Source organism: Mizuhopecten yessoensis, unplaced genomic scaffold (assembly GCF_002113885.1).
Source record: "Mizuhopecten yessoensis strain PY_sf001 unplaced genomic scaffold, ASM211388v2 scaffold8955, whole genome shotgun sequence".
NCBI lineage: Eukaryota > Metazoa > Mollusca > Bivalvia > Pectinida > Pectinidae > Mizuhopecten > Mizuhopecten yessoensis.
This window is the reverse complement of record NW_018407806.1, coordinates 307,700-330,668: the sequence shown is the minus strand read 5'-3', so window position 1 is coordinate 330,668 and position 22,969 is coordinate 307,700. Positions and strand designations below refer to the sequence as shown.

At 38.4% G+C, this 22,969-nt stretch overlaps 1 protein-coding gene across 1 annotated transcript in view; it reads right to left on the bottom strand.

Moving 5' to 3' along the window:
• LOC110456935 overlaps positions 1-22,969 on the bottom strand; it is a 176,251-nt gene that overhangs the window by 79,580 nt on the left and 73,702 nt on the right. Inside the window, exons 56-81 of the mRNA XM_021508006.1 lie at positions 21,754-22,091; positions 20,702-21,061; positions 20,117-20,193; positions 19,154-19,217; positions 18,657-18,863; positions 18,192-18,309; positions 17,799-17,913; positions 16,311-16,333; positions 15,093-15,193; positions 14,607-14,762; positions 13,394-13,571; positions 13,056-13,246; positions 11,803-11,994; positions 10,621-10,735; positions 9,341-9,964; positions 8,673-8,893; positions 7,894-7,986; positions 7,245-7,447; positions 6,509-6,781; positions 5,826-6,093; positions 4,801-5,021; positions 3,945-4,120; positions 2,788-2,897; positions 1,663-1,818; positions 862-1,039; positions 79-275 (exon numbers count right to left, since the gene is read on the bottom strand). Of these exons, the coding sequence (XP_021363681.1) occupies positions 79-275; positions 862-1,039; positions 1,663-1,818; positions 2,788-2,897; positions 3,945-4,120; positions 4,801-5,021; positions 5,826-6,093; positions 6,509-6,781; positions 7,245-7,447; positions 7,894-7,986; positions 8,673-8,893; positions 9,341-9,964; positions 10,621-10,735; positions 11,803-11,994; positions 13,056-13,246; positions 13,394-13,571; positions 14,607-14,762; positions 15,093-15,193; positions 16,311-16,333; positions 17,799-17,913; positions 18,192-18,309; positions 18,657-18,863; positions 19,154-19,217; positions 20,117-20,193; positions 20,702-21,061; positions 21,754-22,091 (4,955 nt within the window). The remainder of the gene's footprint in view (positions 1-78; positions 276-861; positions 1,040-1,662; positions 1,819-2,787; positions 2,898-3,944; positions 4,121-4,800; positions 5,022-5,825; positions 6,094-6,508; positions 6,782-7,244; positions 7,448-7,893; positions 7,987-8,672; positions 8,894-9,340; positions 9,965-10,620; positions 10,736-11,802; positions 11,995-13,055; positions 13,247-13,393; positions 13,572-14,606; positions 14,763-15,092; positions 15,194-16,310; positions 16,334-17,798; positions 17,914-18,191; positions 18,310-18,656; positions 18,864-19,153; positions 19,218-20,116; positions 20,194-20,701; positions 21,062-21,753; positions 22,092-22,969) is intronic.

Here is a 22,969-nt window from a genome sequence, read left to right as displayed (position 1 = left end):
CCCCCCCCCCCCTCCCTGGGCTTAACATAAATCTATTACAAAAGACTGATAACAGTATTGTATTATTGATCAACATACATTTTGTAACAGATAGTGGCAGGTGAGTGTATCAATATCAACAAAGTCTGTTCCGTAAATTGTGAGAAGATTTCCCAGGGAAGGCAGGTTGATGTTCCAGAAGAAGCTTCCATGTCCAAATGAGGTCACAGACGGAACAGCACTCACGGAAACTGCACAAGCGTCGCCAAGGAAACCCTGGTCACAATCACACACACCTAATGTAGAAAAATAACAAGTAAATAATATGTAGATTACATGGTCACAAATTCTGCTCAAAATTAACCCAAGTTTACATTTCCTGGCTAGGAATTGCCAAACTATAGGACACCTTATATATATGCATGACAAAACTATCTTTGGAGTGACTTGGAGCTACACTATCAAAATAATATTTCACAGTGTGCATTTCCCTTACATGAAAATACTGTTATTTGCCTGTAAACTCTGTTCTATAAAAAAAATCATGAACTTGAAAGGTCGACTGTAAAGGTCGACTGTAAAGGTCGACTGTAAAGATTGCTTTCATTTTGCAGGATTCTAATATTCACAACTTTTTGTGGCATCTATTTTTTGCAGTAATAATTTTTCTGTGAAAAATACAACTATCTAAATAAGTAGGATTTTACCCATCTTGACATTAGCACTATGTGCAATGGCCATTTGACCAGCAATCTACATAGAGCAAATCCTGCATAATTGACCATTTTAGCAAATTTACAAACAAAAAAAGACCTAAAATAAAAGGAAGGATTTTACAGTATTTTTCCAAAACACTGATACCTGAGGTTCATTTATATTCACCTCCATTACAGGAACCGTGACCGCTGCATTGATCAGTACACAGGTCGTTGTCAAGGTTAGGCAGTTCAAATGTCCCGCCAACCACGATCCAGATGGTCAGGTTGAAGGTCAGCTCAATGGAGCACTGTTCCTGTACGTTATCCAGCAATGTGTCTGCCCACCCTTGGTCGTCAGTCAGCTGTTAAGGTTACAGAAGCAGACAGACAAGTGCTTAGTATAAAATTCATTATTGACAAGTACAGATTGTAATGGGGCCATTACAAAAGTACCAAAAACTAATCCATTATAGTGACAAAGGATGCTAGTGGAAGTTGCAGTAGTATTTGCAATATTATTATACACCTTATACATTCCTAATTCGTATGAAATCAGTCAATATCTAAATTTTGGACCAATCAACGGCCAGTCTATGTTGGCCAATTAGTCCTATTAGAAAACAAAGTCTGCAGTTAGTGTTCAATGTACTGTTGTACACCTAATTACCAAATTTGAGCGAATTGTATCAATATCCAAATTTCAACCAATCAGAGGCCACATATGATTTTAATCTGTGTTTCTAGACAGCAACATATGCATAAAAAACTATTAGTTATGTTAACAACAAAACAACTTTAAAACGTAGATGGTCCAATTAATGCCCCTGAAGTTGGAAAATGAAGACAATGAATCTTGACAAAAAAGCAGTCATGCCAGTGGTTGACCTATAATTATATAAATGGCAACAATTATTATTATAGTTAAAGCTTGACTAATGAAAGTTGTCGGAAAGACACCTCGATTTCACACAATTCTCTTTCTTACCTGAATATCTTCAACACAACCCCCCAAGGATAGTTCAAACTGAATGTTGGACAGGCCCAAACATTGCGATGACCAAGATACTCCAGTGACAAAATTTCGACAGTACTGTAAAGCCACTTCGTACGTAATTCCAGAGGGTGTTGGCCATACCGGTTCCTGTAAATTAAGATATAAAGAACTTGAAATCTATCTAATTATTATTGGTATTAGGTACAATATCAGAGCTCTTTTATACTTCTGTGTAGTACTATGAGATTCTTTCAGGTCCAGTGGTTTAAGATAGAGAAATTTTAAACCTAGGAGAAAATCCCAGGTTTGCCAGGGTCTTGCCCCAATTTGGTAATCACAACTGTTATATTTCTCTATCCGAGACTCCTGAGCATAAATTTGCATATTTTCTCTCATTTCTATTACCACAATTAGTAATAAGCTCAGGAACCAGGGTGATTAGGTGGCCCAATGGATAACACACTCCCCTTTCACCAAGCTAAGGCGGCTGCAGGGGTTTGATTCCCCAATCAGACGGGAAAAAGGATGGGGTCACCTGCCCTACCACATTATTTTTCTCCAGGTACTCCGTTTTCCTCGTACATGAAGTCTCTTGTGTGCTAACATCTGGGGCCAACAAGAGTGATTAATATAAGTTGTAATAACTTGTTTCATAATTGTTATAAAATAGATATAAAGTTTATATCACATATCAGAAAACAGCATTTTTCAAAGGCTACCATGCATTTTGACAAAAACAAAAGGATTAATATGATTAAGCATACCCTCTGATTGTGTTTATCAAATTCATGCAGGTATGTAAAAGTTTTCAAAGTCATAACCCAAGACCTCAACGTGCCCGCAAAACCTGATGCAATCATGTTAGCATAAGTGTATATTTTGTCTCTTCATAACTGGCTATTGTACATATTATGATTATAAGATGGGGAACTCAAACGTTTACATATTATGACCCAAGGACTAACTCCTCAGAGGCTGACAGGACCCCTGGGAAAATCATTTTAGCATGATTGTGTTCGCTTCTTTATGCCCTGAAATAGCAGGGTAGCAGATCTATTTATTACACCTTACATCCCCAAATCTTCATTTAAAATATGACTTGAGGTTGTTACTCACGGGAGAAATGTAATCCGGATCATACTCAAATAGGATTTGAGTTTCATTCAGGAAACACTTGGTTGTTTGCTGGGAATAGTCAGCCAGTAAATTCTCAGTGATGTCTTTACCTGAAAACAGGAAATCAATAAATAAGTTGAATCTAATTAATTAAACTAATAGAACAGAAAGATCTTCAACAAAACAGAAAATGTCATTAAGGTTACAGTGCATTCAGCTTTTTTAATATATATGCATTCTGTAATATAATGCAACGGGTAAAAACAGAACATGATTTCTTTTAATCAAATTTGGGTAAGAGTTTTTTCCTTTTCACGTCTGATGTGAATATATATGTAACAGAGGTCATTATTTTTTCAATGACTCCGCTCGGAGTCCAACCCGGGACCTCTGGTTTACTAGTCTTACGCTCTACGGAATGAGCTAAAGGGAAATTCTCCCTAGCCGAGTCGGTAGGAAGCAACTAGTATCTTACCAGGGTGACATTTACACATTTTTATTTTGTTATTTAAGGATCTCTGTCCAACTGCACTGTGCTTTTTCGGATATACAGTTACCTCCCCTTAATTTCGTTTAGGATATAACTGTAGCACAGCCGATCCAGGACGCTTCCATTAAAGTAATGATAAACAATTTGAAGTCCTGGGCCCGTATTCATGAAGCCGTTCTCATGCTCAAGCATGGATTTTGTGCTCAAGCCTAATGTCTTTTTCTGGTTATACCTCAATAAATCAATCTTATTTTGTCAATGACTTGGAAACATTTTGAAGAGACTTATAGCCAAATACTGTTTTCAATGTTTACATTTGACTTTTTGATTGTTTGACATGATCTAAGCGAGTTACCAGAAAGTTGGTTTGAGCACAGATTCCATGCTTGAGCATGAGAACGGTTTCATGAATACGAGCCCAGGGTTCAAGTCCCTGTCTTGCTCTACCGAACACTGTTGATTACGTTTTATTTATTTCACGTTTATCACTCCATAAAAGTCGTGCAAAATATTGTTTTCTTTTCAGGAATGATTTATGAAAACTGGTAAAACGTTCCCAATGCATTGGCGCAGTTTCAGGCAGTATTACAGAGACTCTTAACAAGACTTAATCATCAATTAAAACAAATAGGATTCCCTTGTAAAGAATTGCTGGTACAGTACTTACCTCTTCTCCGTCCAGATTTTGTCCTTAAAGGTGGGCCGCAGTCTGCTATGTGAAGAGTTTTACCACAATTCCCATAGGAATCCATGCCACACTGACAGTACGTTACCTTGGAAACGTCCTCTACATCAAAGGGACAGAACCCTGTATACAAGGATTCCTCAGTGATGGGATCAATCCTAGAAAGATTGGGAGATATCATTGTTAGAGGAGATTTTGATTTTAATGAAAACATATTTTTCCCTTTGTTTTCCCTTGTATAAAGTTCTAGTCAGAATATATACCTGACAAATCTATTGCACCCTTCCAAAGCCTACATGTTCTTTCCATTTTTCTTAACTTAATTTCTCTCTCCTTATCTAACTGTAGGCAAGTTCTGTTACTATGATATTGCCTCAACCCTTTACATTATCTCCTCAGTCTGTCTCCATTCTCCCCTCCCCTTTACATTTCCTCCTCACCCTGCTATATTTCTCTCCCCTACCCCTCTACAATCTCTCCCCATCCCCTCTACATTCTCTCCCCCACCCCTCAACATTCCCTCCCCTACCCCTCTACATTCCGATCCCCGCCCTTCTACAATCTCTCCCCACCCCTCGACATTCCCTCCCCTACCCCTCCACATTCCCATCCCCATCCCTCTACATTCTCTCCCCATCCCCTCGACATTACCTCCCCTACCCCTCCACATTCCCATCCCCACCCCTCTACATTCTCTCCCCATCCCCTCTACATTCTCTCCCCCACCCCTTGACATTCCCTACCTTACCCCTCCACATTCCTATCCCCACCCCTCTTCAATCTCTCCCCAACCCTCGACATGCTCACCCCTACCACTAGATTTTTATAATGTACATACAACCAGCTCCTTGAGAATGCCTTTGGTCTCTTGGCTGATCCAGTGTATAGAGAGCCATCCCTCATTGTTTTGTCGTTGCTCCGGTCACCGTCCCAGGTACCACACAGTCCCACAGAATTCTTGTAATCTGCAGCCCCGGCTTTCACCCATACATTGATGAACTCAGGGGTCTTTCCTCTCCCATTCTTTACCGTAACTATCATACCATGAGGCAAGAACACCTGAAAACAAATGAAATATTATGATTGTAAACCGGTAATCTTTACCCTAAGGAGTGGCTGCTCATAATTTGATTTATTAGGGTATGATAGTGTTGGGAATCAGTAAAAATTATGATTGATCATTGGTTACCATCGTTAACTAGGCTTGAAAGTGAAAGTAAGTCAGTGATGAAGCCAATGTATTGGCTGGAAACTAGCTAGAGAAACTGAGAAACTGTAAGTAAGCTCACAAAGATATATCCCCCCACCCCCCTCAGAAATCATAGGTCATAACTCCAGGAAACAAATCACAAATTCCTTTCTTCAAGCATAATGCATATGTACATATGATATAGTTTGATTGTGCCAAGGTACTGACAAACAGTAAATGTGGAGTTGCACTTACATGGTTTCTGGAGCAGAAATGTATAGTTTCAAGGGTCATAACTCCAAGGAAAAGAGTATTATCGCAAATCCCTTTCTTCATGCACATTCACACAGGAAGTAGTTTCACTATGCCAAGTAAGAAGTTAAAAGAAATTCCAACAAACTGTTCTGGAGGATTTGGGCTTACAAGGTTTCTGGAGTGACATGTTTCAAGGGCCATAACTCCAGGAAAAAATAGTTGAACTGCAAATTTCTTTCCTCATGAACATCTACATACAATGCACTATTATTGTGTGAATTATCAAAGAAATCCAAACTCCCATTTTGTAAAAAACTTTACCAAAAGAGCAAAGGAAAACAAATGCAACATTTTAACTGTCATAAATTCGGATCAGTTATAAAAAACTACACAAATTGATTACTTATCATTTATGTTACCTTATATTTCTTTCCACCACCTAATCGCCTGATCCTTGTTCCTGGGGTCAGTTCACCATTGAGGTACAGTTTTAAAGTCATTGGCTGTTTTTCGCCAGCCTTTGGCCCACACCGGTCAATCAGGATGACGTCATCACCTGACCTTACTGCCACGGCACAATTACACGAGGCACGTTTGTTACAACTGCGGTAAAGTGCCCTTACTTCAAACGGCAGGTAGTTGTGTTTATATAAAATGAACTCTCCCTCCAAAAAATTGTTGTACTTCCTGTGGAGACAAAAAATGAACTCTCCCTCAATGCTATTATTGAATACCCTTTGAAGATAATTATTCATATTCAAAGAAATCTAGCCTTGGTTGAAATGTTCCATCAAACTTTTGAATAATCTCTCCCCAACAGAAATGGCTGTATTTCTGTATAATCAAATACTGACATGAATTGAATTATCTATCAATTTAATTGTTGTATTCCCTGTGTATAGTCAAATGTTTATATAAAACAAACTCTCCCTGAAAGTAATTGATGTAAATCCTGTGTGGTCAAACATTGATACAAAGTGACTTCTCCCTTGAGGGTATATGTAACTGTTTAATTGTTGTATTACCTTGGGCAACAAATAACTATATGGAATGGAGGCTAATGGTTGTGCTAATCTGATGCTGAGTAAAGAGATATACCTACCAGCCATCGAACGAGGTCATGTGGGGGTCATTGATGGATCTACATATTACACTTTTGTCGCCATCGGTAACAGTGACCTTGACCTGACCAACAGTTTCATTGAAGACCATATTGTCCTCACAGTGGATGGAGGCAGTGATGTTCAGGCTGCGCTCCATATCTCCATCGTAGAGGAGATCAACAGTGGCAGCCACAGGCAGACGGAACTCTTCATCCCACGTCTCCATGGAGATGACCCCACCACAAAATGCCTCTTCAGGAGAGGAGCTGTACCTGTTAAAGTGAAACACTTATGTAAAGCAGGCAGTGTACTTTATTATGACAGATCTGAGTTGAAAACAATAGACTCAATTGTTAGCTTTTTTTCAGGCGTCAGTTGTAATCACAAGGGTTAAGTGTATGGGCTGTTTTTCAATTATTTGCGAGGTTTGTGATTTTGCAGTGTTTTTATGAGGGGTAACTTCCAAAATATAGGATATAATTGACCCCGATGCAGGAGTACCAAATCAGGGTTTTGGCTATTTTTTTACAGATTTTCCATCACTACCCCGCACAATCCGAGGTGATAAAAACCTATGTCATACTGTTCATTTTCCTTTTAATAATTTTAAAAAATTAAGACTTTTTTCTTTCTATTGTAACTGGATAAAAAAAATACATAAACAATTACTGTTACATTTGATTACTTGTTGGAAATTAAAAAAAATGATGTATAAACCATTTAACAGCTGCTTACCTATATCCCAGCACTGCCTGGTGCAAAGCATTCCCGTTAGGACAAACACTTTCTTCTTCTAGGAATTTTGCTGTCAGTCTGACAAAACAAGAGTTGTTTCCCCTTTGTGAAGGTGGGAAAAACAACCGAGGAGGCACTGTGGTCTTAACAAGAATGTCCCCAACTGGACTCCCCTCATTGACCGTCAACTCTGTAGTCACAACCTACAAGAGGATAGTTAGCTTAGGAAGATGTTGTGCAAAGAAAACCCACCTTCCATATTGTTTGTTAAATTTGAATTCATATTGCATTCAGCTAGCTACACCTTTGGTGAAAGCATTGTTAGCTTTAGAATATGTTTTGTCAAGAAATAACTACCTAACATTCCGTTTGTTCAAATTGATTTTATACTGTAACAATTCCATAAAGTTACAAATTAATGCAAGGAAACAGAAACATGTATCTCTTTTTGGAAACTATTGACATGCCATACTGTAAAAACAGGCGAATATAACACTTTCTGTAGTGATATCAGGATGCATCTCGCAGTCAAGTAATATATCAGTATATAAACTTTTTTTCGAAATCCACTTTGACCTTTGAATCAATGAGAATATTGTAAGATAAAACTTTAATATATTTCAAAGATCTCAAAACTATTTATACTTACCCTGACTTCAGCTATGAAAGTGATGCTGTGTCTTTGTGGTCCACGGGTGTTGTCACAAGCATATGAATAACATGGTGTCACATGACAGGAAACCTACAACAAAAATATTTTCATTATTCATAGTCCTTGAGAAAGGCAGCAAGTTCAACACCTAGGGTAGACTTTTTGTTTGTGTAAGATATTTACAGTAAGTTGATTCTCAAAACTCAATGCCACAGCCGATTCAACAGAGAGCAAATACACCTTGAAATATTCTATTGACAAAACAAAAACTTTAACAGGTGAAAATATCCTAATTTATATGAGTCCTAGCTAGGACTAGGAATATTTCTTTCTTTTTCACTGATGCTTAATCTTACATAACATAAACCCTGTCACAGTTTGACCTTGGCCAAGTCTAATATTGACAAAGGTCTGGTAAAGTTTGACCTTGACCCAGTCTAATATTGACAATGATCCTGTAAACTTTGACCTTGACTAAGTCTAATATTGATAATAATCTGGTAAAGTTTGACCTTGTCCAAGTCTAATGCTGACAATTATCTGGTAAAGTTTGACCTTGACCATGTCTAAAACTGACAATTATCTGGTTAAGGTTGACCTTGACCCAGTCTAACATTGACAACGATCTGGTGAATTTGGTCTTGGACCCAGTCTTAAGTTGATTACAAGAGAATGATTGATAATGGATGATGCAGTCAAAATGCAATAGCAACAGATCATCTGAGACAAAGTCTCAGATGACTTAAAATTAACAATATTACACTTTCAAAACTGACCTTGACCCCATAACCTCCATCACCGTAGGTTGTCTCGTTCATTTTGTCCTCATCACCGTCTAAACTTGAAGATTTTACAATAACATCATTGACCTTCCAGTCCAACAGGTAGATAACATCCCCTCGAGCAAGCTTGTCAAATTTGCAGATAAACTCTGTCTCCATTGAAGTACTGTCATAGTCGACAGAAATGACTGGTTTTTCAGGAAGTTCAGGGAAGTCTGAAAAACAAACATTTCAGAGGCAAACCCAGCTATAACATAAAATAAGTCACCTTTGGTGTAAGGGTCACAAAACAAAATAGGAGCCTTTGTGGAAGACCAGTTTATAAACGGCCATATGGCCCTCAACACTATTCAATATCAGTCAAATCACATCAAATTAACCTTGTCATGAATTTGGATGAGGTACTGTTTGAAAAGATGTTGCAACGGTCGAAGCAAGGGGAATAACTCTAAACGACATTTCTCCTTTTTAGAACCTTGATTCCGTCTTTAAAGTTGTATCAATATATCATACACTTTCAACAATGTACTATAAAACAAATCAAATGATTACAATGATCGAATTCAAAATTACAAATTATTTTTACCGATGATTTTTTTTCTTAGTGATTAACCCATTGTCAGTTTCTGGAAACACGTCAAACAGTTAGGAGTAACACTCACCAATAATAAAGTTTACAGCTGTTATGACGGTTCTCTGCCAATTAAACATTTGCCACTGTCCAAGTATAAAGTGAGCATGGAAATTGCCTCCAATCTTGAGAGGTCCAATATCAGTTCCGAATACTGTACGCTTGACAAAGTTAACAGTGCGCCCCCTACTGACACCGTCAATGAAAAACTCGAGCCCGTAACTTCTGCTCCAGGTCCATTCAAACTCCACAAAGTTCTTCACAGTGGAAAATACAGTGGACACTGTCCATTCCTTGTCCCTGGTGCTAACAATCAGGAAAATTCTACCCCGTCTGTAAAACATCGTGACGCCACGATGAGTAGGATTATCTGCCCCTGATGAGATCATAACCATACCATCTGTCAATGTTAAAATGTTGATGGAGAATCGGAACGTAAAACCTCGTCCAGCACAGGGACCTGGATCGTTTAGACATTCCAGTGTGTTTGCGATGTCAACATATCCTGAAATGCCGTCAAAGGAGAGTGCATAGTCCCCTCTCCAGCCGTTCACCAAGGTTACCTGGCCTCCGAACGGCATATTCCCGCTTGACATCATTATCACACCTCCAGATATTGACAGGAATCGTTCTCGGCTGACAACGATCATACTGGCTGTGATAAACAAAAGATAAAAACAACAACAATTAAAGTTTTGTCAAACTGAGAAACAATTCATTAACATTAAAACCTAACAAGAAATATCTTTAAGGAGTTCTCCTCTGTATGAGGCTATAAGTATGAAATTAAACTGTACCTATAAATAACATTGATTAAAACGTATGAACAAACGAAAACTCGTTAACAAAACTAACAATGAAAGAATGATAAAAATGCATATACTTTTCCATAACATCAATTGTTTAATTGTGGAAGGAGGTATGTTGGGGTATGGGTGATGTGGTCCGACTGGTCACTTGCGGGCATTAATTTGTTGCTTAATTTGTACTATGATTAATATAAATACAAATGATGCAGCAGTTTCTATTCAGAAGCTGAAAATAAGAACATGGCCTTGACCTTGCTCATTACTGACCTTGTCTAGTTTATAATCTACACTTCCATTCTCATCAGTGACCTTGACCTTATTCATTATTAACCTTGTCTGGTTTGTAATCTACACTTCCATTCTCATCAGTGACCTTGACCTTACTCATTATCATCCTTGTCTGGTTTGTAATCTACACTTCCATTCTTGTGTGTGATCTTGACCTTACTCATAATTGACCTTGTCTGGTCTGTATTCCCATAGGTGATCTTTTCCTACTTACCATTGACGATGGTCCAAGCGGTCGTGTTGATACTTGGGAAACAAACCCTGGTGGGATCCTGGTCGAAAAACTGCCCTTCCACGTAACACTCCCCTCCAATCCGACAAGTGTCATTCTACAAACAGGAGTGAAATAAAAATATTCAAACAAACCTTATTGTTAAAGAGACCAAGGGTGTGATAACATGGAAAAAATATCAAGAAAGCTCACAAGATACCTGAAAGGTCATGACAAGGTCAAGCTTAATATATTACTAATTAGGTATACGTACATTAATAGCAAATGTGACTATCTACCAGGTGAATTACATATGTATTTCCAGGAAAATGTAACAGCAATCAGCTTTTTATTTTATTTTATGTGAGATATAGCAAATCCATATTCTTCAATTTACCAACAACAATTGAAAAATGTATAACATACGATACATACTCCTACGATACATACACCTACGGTACATACATACTCCTACGATACATACTCCTACGATACACCCTCCTACGGTACATACTCCTACGATACACACTCCTACGATACATCCTCCTACGATACATACTCCTACGATACATACGATACATACTCCTATGATACACACTCCTACGGTACATACTCCTACGATACACACTCCTACGATACATACTCCTACGATACATACTCCTACGGTACATACTCCTACGATACATACTCCTACGGTACATACTCCTACGGTACATACTCCTACAATACATATTCCTACGATACATACTCCTACGATACATACTCCTACGGTACATACATACTCCTACGATACATACTCCTACGATACATACGATACATACTCCTATGATACACACTCCTACGGTACATACTCCTACGATACACACTCCTACGATACATACTCCTACGATACATACTCCTACGGTACATACTCCTACGATACATACTCCTACGATACACACTCCTACGGTACATATTCCTACAGTACATACTCCTACGATACATACTCCTACGATACATACTCCTACGATACACACTCCTACGGTACATATTCCTACAGTACATACTCCTACGATACATACACCTACGATACACACTCCTACGGCAACACTCCTACGGTACATACTCCTACGGTACATACTCCTACGATACATACTCCTACGATAACTTCTGAATAGTCTTACCTGATCTTCTGAATAGTCTTACCTGATCTGTGCAAATTCCTGAGTCGAGGTCACATGACTGGCAGAATGAATCAAACACCAGATAGGGTTCGGGGTCACTCTCCAAATTATCGTAATTACTGACTGTTACGTTGACACTTTTACTATTGACGAGTTCACAACGAACGCTTTCCAGTGAAACAAATATGGCTGGCACTGTCGTTATCTCGCTTGTCTGCAAACAGTAAGGTTTTAAAATGAATGACTGAAGTATCTTATTAACAAGCATTAAAAAGATTAAGGTAAATATGTACCAACATTACATGCTTTACGATTGAATTTGAAGCAAAATATAGACTAGCAGCTGGCGACAACTACATGTCTATCTAGGCCTATTTGATCACGTACGTCGTAAGGCATTACCTGAATACAGCAAGTGTTTTGATAAGATGCAAGTTTCAATGAAATGAACAAATAAAAGACAATTATTTCACTGTTTAGAAAGAAAAATCCTTGTCAGTTACAAACATCTTTTCTAAACAATTTTCTTTGTAAAACCATATAACTTGGACATTTAAATATTGTCGCTTCCAGGTATTGACAACTGAAAAGGTCAGAAAAACATGTTTTCTCTTAATGTCATGTTCTGGTTAATATCATGTTTCCCCCTGACAAATGAGAAGTGATATTGAGTGAAATCTACTGTGCCTATGGTTTACCCCTTAGTTCATCACTAAAGTAAATCTACAGTGCCTATGGTTTATCCCTTAGTTCATCACTAAAGTAAACGATATTAGTAATTAAAAGTGAAGGGCAAAATTAACATGGAACATAAACAACAAGAATTTTACCAGCAAAGGGTGAAAGTTTGACTGGGTGAAAACACCTCGGTATACAGTAAAGGGTTATAGTGACAGTTCAAACCCAAAACTATTTCTTTGACAAACAAATGGCCATGAATGATACCGATTATCTTCTGCTCTTTTGCTTCGTAAGGGGCCAGAAGGATTTGAAGCAAATCTTCTCCTTCCAATAGTAAGAGGCAAGAATGGTTTTGAACCAAACCTTCTCCTTTGACTAAAATGGGGCAAAAAATAATTTTAATTTGACTTACAAGTGGCCAGAAAATGGTTCTGATCATCGTCTTCTATTTTGATTAAAAGGGCACAGAAAGGGTTCTAGTCACTTTCTTCACTTGTGATTAACTAGAGGCTAAAATAGGGCCTTGTGTCATCTTCTCTGCATGGGATTAACAAGGGGCCAAAATGGCTCTGGTACTTTTGCTTTTCTAATTACCTGTAGGTCTGTAAAGTGACATTTAAGGTTCTCGTTCCGGATGAAATTTCTTCCATAGATTATAAGGAGCGAGCATGATCCGATTCTTGTATCACAGAGTTGTCCCCCTTCAAACCCTAGTAGGACAGGTGGATTGGCCATCACCAACGAACAATCAGCTCCGGCAAACCCGCTAGCACACTTACAAACTCCTGGATTGAAAAAGACCACACATGATTCATCTTATTTACTCTGTATCGATGTTGAGAAATAATTATCACCAGTTTATAAACCTAGTTTTACACTGTTTACATAAAATAATCATTTCCAAGAAATATACTTATTCAAATTATACTAACCTTCCTCACAGACGCCATTGTTGTCACATTCTGGACACAGTGAGTGTGTGATGTTAAAAGGAGGGATAAGATCTCCGCCATCTACCACCCAAAGGTCGGTGTTGGTCGCTATCTCCGCCAAACACTTGATCTTCACACTGACCAGGGCCTCAAAAGCCCATGACTGGTCATCTGTGATCTATAACAAATTGTGCATTTTGCAATTACAACATTATTTGACTGTAAAGAATATACAGCGCTATCATTCACAGACAAGAGGCCCAATGGGCCTATATCACCCGTCAGTTATCCAATGCTGCTGGAAATCACATCTCTGGCCCTCAAAGTGAAATCACATCTCTGGCCCTCAAAGTGAAATCACATCTCTGGCCCTCAAAGTGAAATCACATCTCTGGCCCTCAAAGTGAAATCACATCTCTGGCCCTCAAAGTGAAATCACATCTCTGGCCCTCAAAGTGAAATCACATCTCTGGCCCTCAAAGTGAAATCACATCTCTGGCCCTCAAAGTGAAATCACATCTCTGGCCCTCAAAGTGAAATCACATCTCTGGCCCTCAAAGTGAAATCACATCTCTGGCCCTCAAAGTGAAATCACATCTCTGGCCCTCAAAGTGAAATCACATCTCTGGCCCTCAAAGTGAAATCACATCTCTGGCCCTCAAAGTGAAATCACATCTCTGGCCCTCAAAGTGAAATCACATCTCTGGCCCTCAAAGTGAAATCACATCTCTGGCCCTCAAAGTGAAATCACATCTCTGGCCCTCAAAGTGGGTTAAGGACAAATTTATTTGAAATAATGTTAATAGGAATCAACCTTAGACCACGGAATTAATACAATAACTATACGTGCTATGGATCTCCACTGGAAGATTTTTAACAGAATTTTTCAGGCAACATTTAAAGCAATCTACCCAGTCATACTGCAAAAGGTAATATTTCTGATCTTATTTCAACAAATCACCTTAAATGGAATTTGCCTACCTTCAACGTCACATATGAAAGCCTTATAAAATTGTTTAAACGTGCTGTCTGAATTCAAATATATAAATATTGACATGGCAATAGGCAATTTTATAATGTGGCTCGTGACCAGTGGTCATTACTGCCCTTTGACCTCTCTAGTCATTGACCAATACTTATCCCTGCTCTTTGACCTCTGTAGTCACCGACCAGTGGTCATTCCTGCCCTTTGAACTCTATAAGAGTAACTTACTGCTATGTCTTCCACACATGACCTGATGCTGGCGTTGATCTGTGCAGATATAAACCTGTTACATATGACCCCGACGTCCACTGAGAATATTTTCTCCCAACATATCCTATAAGCCTCAGTTTCGTTAATACCACCAGGGGTTGGGAATGTTCCTGCCTGCAAAAAATAAATGACAATTTTTACATGACGCTTGGTGTCCAATCTTTCCATATCATTCAGTGTAGTAAAGCATTCATACATTTAGATTTGTAATCGGAGACCTTCGAGGAAAACAACAAGCAAACCAAGATTCTACCGAGATCAATTGGGTTCCAGTTAAAATAGAGTACTGGCTTATGTGGTAATAAAACACCTTGTACTATCAGTTTGAATTACAGGACCTGGTACTGAAATGTGGATGGAATGTATCTGCATCTTGAAAAGCCAGAGAGTGGAAACTCTGACAGTGAGTTACCTCCCTGTAACCACTAATTGACTGACACCTACTGTTGAAGTGTAGTTAGCGTCGAACTGGAACGTCAGCCAAGGCTGGACACTGAAACATCTCGTCGGCAAAAAGGACGGAATGGTGGCGGTTATGTCTTCTCCTGTGCACATACACCAAACAGTAGTGAGTTTGGTGGCTTAAATGGCCAATTAAAATAATAATTCCGCTTTATCACACTCGGCTCATAGACTCACTTTTTTTCATTCCATAGCAAAATTTTATTCCTGTTGCTATGTCATCCCAAAATATTTAAAAGATACCCTAAATCTGAAAAATAGGCAATTGAATAAAAAAGTATCTGTCTACAACTGGTAAAATTATGCCTTGGATGTTAACAAAAAAGTTGCCAAACATGAGGTTTTCCAATTAGTGATTAATGTGACTAATGTATTCATTTCGTGATTGACCAAAATGATGTCCATTATTGTTGAACATTGCCTTACCAAAAAAACACATTTGGGGTTTAAACTACACACAGGTACATACCAGGTACAGGGACAATCCCTCACCTGTAGAACAGGTAAGACCACACATAGCAATACACACTGGGGGGTATACACTACACACAGGTACATAACAGGTAAAGGGACAATCCTACACCTGAAGAACAGGTAAGAACACACATAGCAATACACACTAGGGGGTTTAAACTACACACAGGTACATAACAGGTACAGGGACAATCCCTCACCTGTAGAACAGGTAAGAACACACATAGCAATACACACTCGGGGTATAAACTACACACAGGTATATAACAGGTACAGGGACAATCCTACACCTGTAGAACAGGTAAGAACACACATAGCAATACACCCTGGGGGGTATACACTACACACAGGTACATACCAGGTACAGGGACAATCCTACACCTGAAGAACAGGTAAGAACACACATACCAATACACACTGGAGGTATACACTCCACACAGGTATACATACCAGGTACAGGGACAATCCCACACCTGTAGAACAGGTAAGAACACACATAGAGATACACACTTGGGGAATAAACTACACACAGGTATACATACCAGGTACAGGGACAATCCCACACCTGAAGAACAGGTAAGAACACACATAGAGATACACACTGGGGATATAAACTACACACAGGTATACATACCAGGTACAGGGACAATCCCACACCTGTAGAACAGGTAAGAACACACATAGCAATACACACTGGGGGTGTAAACTACACACAGGTATACATACCAGGTACAGGGACAATTCCACACCTGTAAAACAGGTAAGAACACACATAGCAATACTCACTGGGGGTATAAACTACACACAGGTACATAACAGGTATAGGGACAATCCCACCCCTGTAGAACAGGTTAGAACACACATAGCAATACACACTGGGGGTATAAACTACACACAGGTATACATCCCAGGTACAGGGACAATTCCACACCTGTAGAACAGGTAAGAACACACATAGCAATACACACTGGAGGTATAAACTACACACAGGTACAAAACATGTACAGGGACAATCCTTCCCATGTAGAACAGGTAAGAACACACATAGCAATACCCACTGGGGGTATAAACTCCACACAGGTACATAACAGGGACAGGGACAATCCTACACCTGTAGAACAGGTAAGAACACACATACGAATACACACTGGGGGTATAAACTACACACAGGTACATAACAGGTACAGGGACAATCCTACACCTGTAGAACAGGTAAGAACACACATACGAATACACACTGGGGGAATAAACTACACACAGGTATACATACCAGGTACAGGGACAATCCTACACCTGAAGAACAGGTAAGAACACACATACCAATACACACTGGGGGAATAAACTACACACAGGTATACATCCCAGGTACAGGGACAATTCCACACCTGTAGAACAGGTAAGAACACACATACCAATACACACTGGAGGTATAAACTACACACAGGTATACATACCAGGTACAGGGACAATCCCACACCTGTAGAACAGTTAAGAACACACATAGCAATACCCACTGGGGGTATAAACTACACACAGGTATACACACCAGGTACAGGGACAATCCCACACCTGTAGAACAGGTAAGAACACACATACCAATACACACNTGTACCCATAACTTACACAGGTGTCACACAGTAAACCATAATCAGGTCTGTACCCATAACTTACACAGGTGTCACACAGTAAACCATAATCAGGTCTGTACCCATAACTTACACAGGTGTCACACAGTAAACCATAATCAGGTTTGTACCCATAACTTACACAGGTGTCACACAGTAAACCAAAATCAGGTATGTACCCATAACTTATACAGGTGTCACACAGTAAACCAAAATCAGGTCTGTACCAATAACTTACACAGGTGTCACACAGTAAACCATAATCAGGTCTGCTTCTTTGAATTCTCTGTGTCCAGAAATAATTCTTATCACATTATAAGCATTGTAAACATGTCTTCTCCTCTGATTTTGAATTGAATAAATAAAAAAATAATAATTATTTCAAAGCTGAAAGAATCTTTAACCACCGTATCGAAAAGCGATACGGTGGTTAAAGATTCTTTCACCTTTGGTTCGGCCAATCTAGGATAAGAAATTTGCTTTTCTGAATATTATATCAAGCCTGCTCCTTTCACTATAATATCATGGGTACCAGCGAGGGTTCTTTAATGGTATTGTCCTATATACTACTGATTGTCTGATTCCTCACCTAACTCTCCACTGAAGGGAGAAGTCGTCAGGCTTCCGCGAGTTAGTCTGGTCTACAGTTCCATCTGGTAATGTTAAATCATCATCCATATCCCCGTTAAAAGTGCCGCACAAACCTGGAGAATAAAAAGATATCAAATGAAAATTCTACGTTCCACACCCTAGGGCATTTTAACATCGTTTATTAGACAAATTATAACAAATTTATGAGAAAATAATAATTATGTTTTAGTGAACATTTTATTCCTTCTTTATTAGCCAATATGCATATTTTCTGTTTAACAGCTCAGGAACATAACGCTCATTTGATCTCTGATCTAGTAAACTTAAAACAATAACTTTTTTCTTATATAGTAAACACAGAGTTAGCAAAAGTTTGACGTTGCTCCCCTACCAACTGTCTGGTTGAAGTCGTGTGCCGAGGCATGCATGTACACGTTCAGGTAACTCTGTCTGTTCCTCTTCACATTGCCGTCTTTAACTACCACATAGCTTCCCGTCGGTAGGTACACCTACAAAAAGAATTTTCTAAATAAAAAGATTGTTCATGCATGCAATGTACTACAGTACTACATACCTTAAGTATCAAAATCTACATTAATAGCCAAGATTGGACTATCTGTACATGACAAAATCTACATAAAATATCACATATATACCAATAGTCAAGAAAAATAACAATTAGAAATTGGAAGTCTTTTTCTTTGGAGATACAACTCAGAGCACTGAGACTATCTACCTTAAATATTTTCTATGTTACTCATTCCCCCACAAAATGCCCAGCAGCTTTTATAAGTAGTCCATTGACAGCTATTTAACTAATGAAATAAAATAGTAGACAGATAGAAAGAATACTTGCCCTGTGTTCTTTTCCCCCTTCGTACTTCACGACACGTGTCCCAGAATTGAATTGACCGTTGATGTAACGCTTTATTTCAAGACGAGGTTGGGCACGGTCCTTGTTTGGGCCACATCTGTCAATCAGGATGACGTCATCAAATGACCGTACAGCTACAGCACAGTTACAGGCCGCATGTCCATTACATTTGCGGAAAAATGTTCGCACCTACAAGGTCGTGGAAATGCCAAAAGGTCAAAATTGGTAACATCACTTATACATGTACTTAACTATTAAATGCACTCGTGTTGCCAAAGACATTTAATTTAACCACTAGTAATTGCAAAATATTTAAAAAGATTGTATCAAGTTTAACTTAAATACAACAACATGAATGTTTCAGATGTATTCTGTTAATCAAAAGTTCCAATTCTAGGGAAACTTCAGTATTTTGTTTTTACTAAAGGTAATTTCTTCTGAAATGTTATAGATTAACAATTGAACAACATTTTACTCACCTCAAATGGTAAGGTATTGTGTCTGTACAGGACAAACTCGCCCTCAGAGTAAACGTTGTAGTATCTGTGAAAAGACATCATTAAGTAGTTAGCTATTGGAATATGGATTAATGTTTAACAGGAAAGAAAAATTGAAAAATTCAATGGCCAGACTTGGATTGGACCCAGGAGCTTGGAACTCGAGACAGACGTTAAACAAACTCAGCTTGACCTGGTCATTGGCGATCACCCCAGTCGAGTAACACTACAATTTCATTCTTCCTTCAACAAAATGTTTGACCCCTGACCCCTGACACCACGAGACCCCACACCACCTTCCAAGGGTATACTGAGCGGAGTGCCAAATGTAAAAGGATAGGAGAAATGCACGACCAGACTTGGAATTGAACCCAGGACCACCAAACTGTAGACAGATCTCTTAACCGACTGAGCTAGCTCGTTGTGGCAATTGATCCAGTCCAGTTCATAACACTTTCATCAAAACATGTTTCTTGCTAATTCGTATTATGCAAACTCTTCCTATTTTGGAGGAAGTCTCCCAATTTCGGACCTGAAAATTGAGCATTTTCATCAAATGAATTTGCTAAACTACTGTAGTCCTATTCTCTAAGATCTGATGATTTCATCTGTAAGAACAACTCAAAAGATTGTTAAAACTGTTATTTTTTTCCCTAGGGTGTACATGCACACATTTTATTTATGCTTTTAATTTTGAGCACGCATAATCTCCCTCATGGAAATTTCAAAAAGTTAACAAGCATGCTATAATCCCTACTACAACAAAGACAAATTTGTGTCCCCTGGAAAGATACCTAATAGCAAGTATGTACTGTTTGCATGTGAAAATTAATATTGTTTAGAAAAAATCTACAATTATCCCTACTTGATAAAGTTATGTAAAACTGCCCTAGTTTAAGCTGTTTTGGTAAAAATGCAAGATTTTGGAAAAGGATTTATACAAACCTTCCATCAAATGTGGTTGTGTGTGGATCGTTGACGGAGGAACAGAGACCTACCGGGTTGACATCTTCCACCATCACCTGAAATCACCAAAAACACTGATTATACCCACATCATTATAACAACAGGTGGAGCAATGCTGTACCATAAGTTGCCTGATTATACCAACAAAATAACATGAAATTAACACTTTTGTTAGAGGACTTCATGACCTTTTTATCCATGAACATTATTCAATCATAGGATTTCTGGGTATCAAAAAGAAGATTTTTGCGAATTTGTCCACTTTTGGCCCTGCCCCTTAGGCCCTTGGGTTGCAGGAAGTTAAAGCTAAGGGCAGTAGCTCCAGGAAAAATAACAGAATCATAAATTCCTTTCTTCATGGACATCTTTATATGTTGTACTTTCACTGTGTAAAGTTTGAAGAAAATCCAACAAACGTTTAGAAGGAGTTGTACATAGGAGATTCATGTACTAATAGATGGACAGATAAATGGACAGGAAGATTCTGATATATATCCAGACCCCCAACAAAGTTCTTTTCTGGAGGGGTGGTTTAACAACCTACTGGTAATGCCCTTTCCTTACCTTGACAGGAACTTCATTTGCAGGAATTTCCCCAAAAAGACTGGATTTAACCAGTAGTGTTCTTTCCTGATTCCCGTCTTTAAGGTTGTCCACAGTTGCCTGAACAGCAAACTCGTACTCGTCATTCCAGTCCTCCTCCGTAATTATCAGGCCACACAGTGCGTTTTGGATCCTCAGCTGTGGAATGATCATTCCGTTACACATGAACTCTTTCGTTTCCTGTACCATCGCCATCACCTGGATACCACATGTGTCGTTTGAGGTTGTGGCGTTGCAGAAGATAAAGGGAGGGAACTCCATTTTTATTTCCACATGTTCGTCTTTCTGTCCCTCTGTTATGGTAAGTGATTCTGTCTTCACCTGGAAATCAATTTTAACAAAAGTAGTGCAAAATGTGTCATAGCTTTGGCACATTTTTTTCCTGTTAATTAATCTAATTTAGCATAGTTCAGTGGTTCGTTATAAGGCCAAATAATATATGTTCTTTGTTTCTGGTAAAAAAAAAATATTCCGAAGACCTTATAAACTTTTTTGATTAGCTAGGTACAAGTTATTGGTAATTAATCTGATTTAGCATAGTTTAGTGGTTAAGGCGAAATAATAAATGTTATTTGTTTGCTGGTTTCCCTTCTTACCCTTATTTTCTGTGCCTACCCTAACTTTTTTCCCCCAATTTTCAAGGAAGCAATGTTAAAGTTAGGATTACTCTCCAATATGAACTTTATAAAGAAAATGAAAAACAAAATGTATTTCCTACCTACCCTAATCCTTTCAGACATGTTACAGGAAACTAACATGTTGTTTTCTTTGGCCTAAACTTGTTTTACTTTAGATCATCATTATAATACTAAGGTCCCCTAGGCTTTGTTATAAACATGATTTACTGTCAAGGATTAATTTCTTAGGTTCCCCTTGGGTTTGTTACAAACATACCTTACCAGGGTACTGTGGTAATCTTAATTCATGCTTAGAAAATCAGGAATAACAGAAGGTGGTTCGAAGAAAACACATCATTGGCAATCAGGGATTCAAAAAAAGGAATTAATAGTTACCGTTACAATAGCATGGATCTCGTTGCTATATTTGATAGGGCCGGTAGTGCTGTTACAGTTATCTTCGTAACATGCTTCAATCCCACAATGCACCTTGGACCCATAAGTGAAGTTCTGGAACAAATCCAAATCGGCATCCTCTTGCGTCATATTTGAATCGGTGATGTTGGTGTCTAAGAGGACGGTGCTAACAATCAGGCCATCAAGAATCCAAGCGAGGGAGACCATTGTGTTGTTTCTTTGTGCTGGCAGTTCATAGTCACAGTGAAACCAGAATTGTTGAGCAGACATGTTGTAAGTGTAGGTAAGAACTGGACTTTCCCGCACCAGGGGGTAGGCTGTAACAACAATTTAACATTCCATTTAATACATTAGAAGGAAGCAGAGCTCTCAAAATATTGACATGGAAAAAAACATTATGGATACTTTTTTTATTTGGTTACCATAACCATTTGCTGGCTTGTTAACTGGTACACTTAAGTTAATAGATAAAGAATATGGGCTGGCATCTGTGTCAACAGCGGGTTAGACACACTGTCTACAGATTTGACTTTGTGCAGGGTTACTCTGTTTTTGTCAGGAACTTTACATAGGCACAGTGTAAAACTCACGGAAAACAGGTCTGACCATGATATTTTAAATACTTAGTAAGTGAAATATTTAAACTTTTTATTGTGCTCTTATTCCTTAAGCAATCACGTGGTAGTTTTACTATGACGAAGTACCGCTGTAGCATTTTAAAAGCAATGAAATAGTATATTAGGTCTGTATCCACATCTAGTAAACTGATTATAACACAAACAGAAAGCAATTTTAATTGGCTGTAACCTTTTAACTTGTGAGGATATTTATCAATAAGGCTTTCTGTTACACCTTATATTTCTGTTTGTCTGAAGCCTTTGAACTAGATCTAACACGCTTGCTTGGAACTGAAAATGTTTGCAGCGTTGTTGAATTCGCAGATGAATCCTTTCGTGAAAAGTGCGAAAATAACACTACCGTGAAAATTACCAAATTCTGACAGAATGAACTAGAAATCATAGTTATCTACTTCTTATCAAATAATGCAACCTCATAAATTTTGGTTCAGTTGAGTTTAGAAACTAACAGAGCGAAAACCAACAGGCAATTAGATTGAAGGGAATGACCTTGAATAACCAGATCTATTGAATGAACTCTTCGTACTTGAACTTAGTATAAAGTTTTATCAAAATCC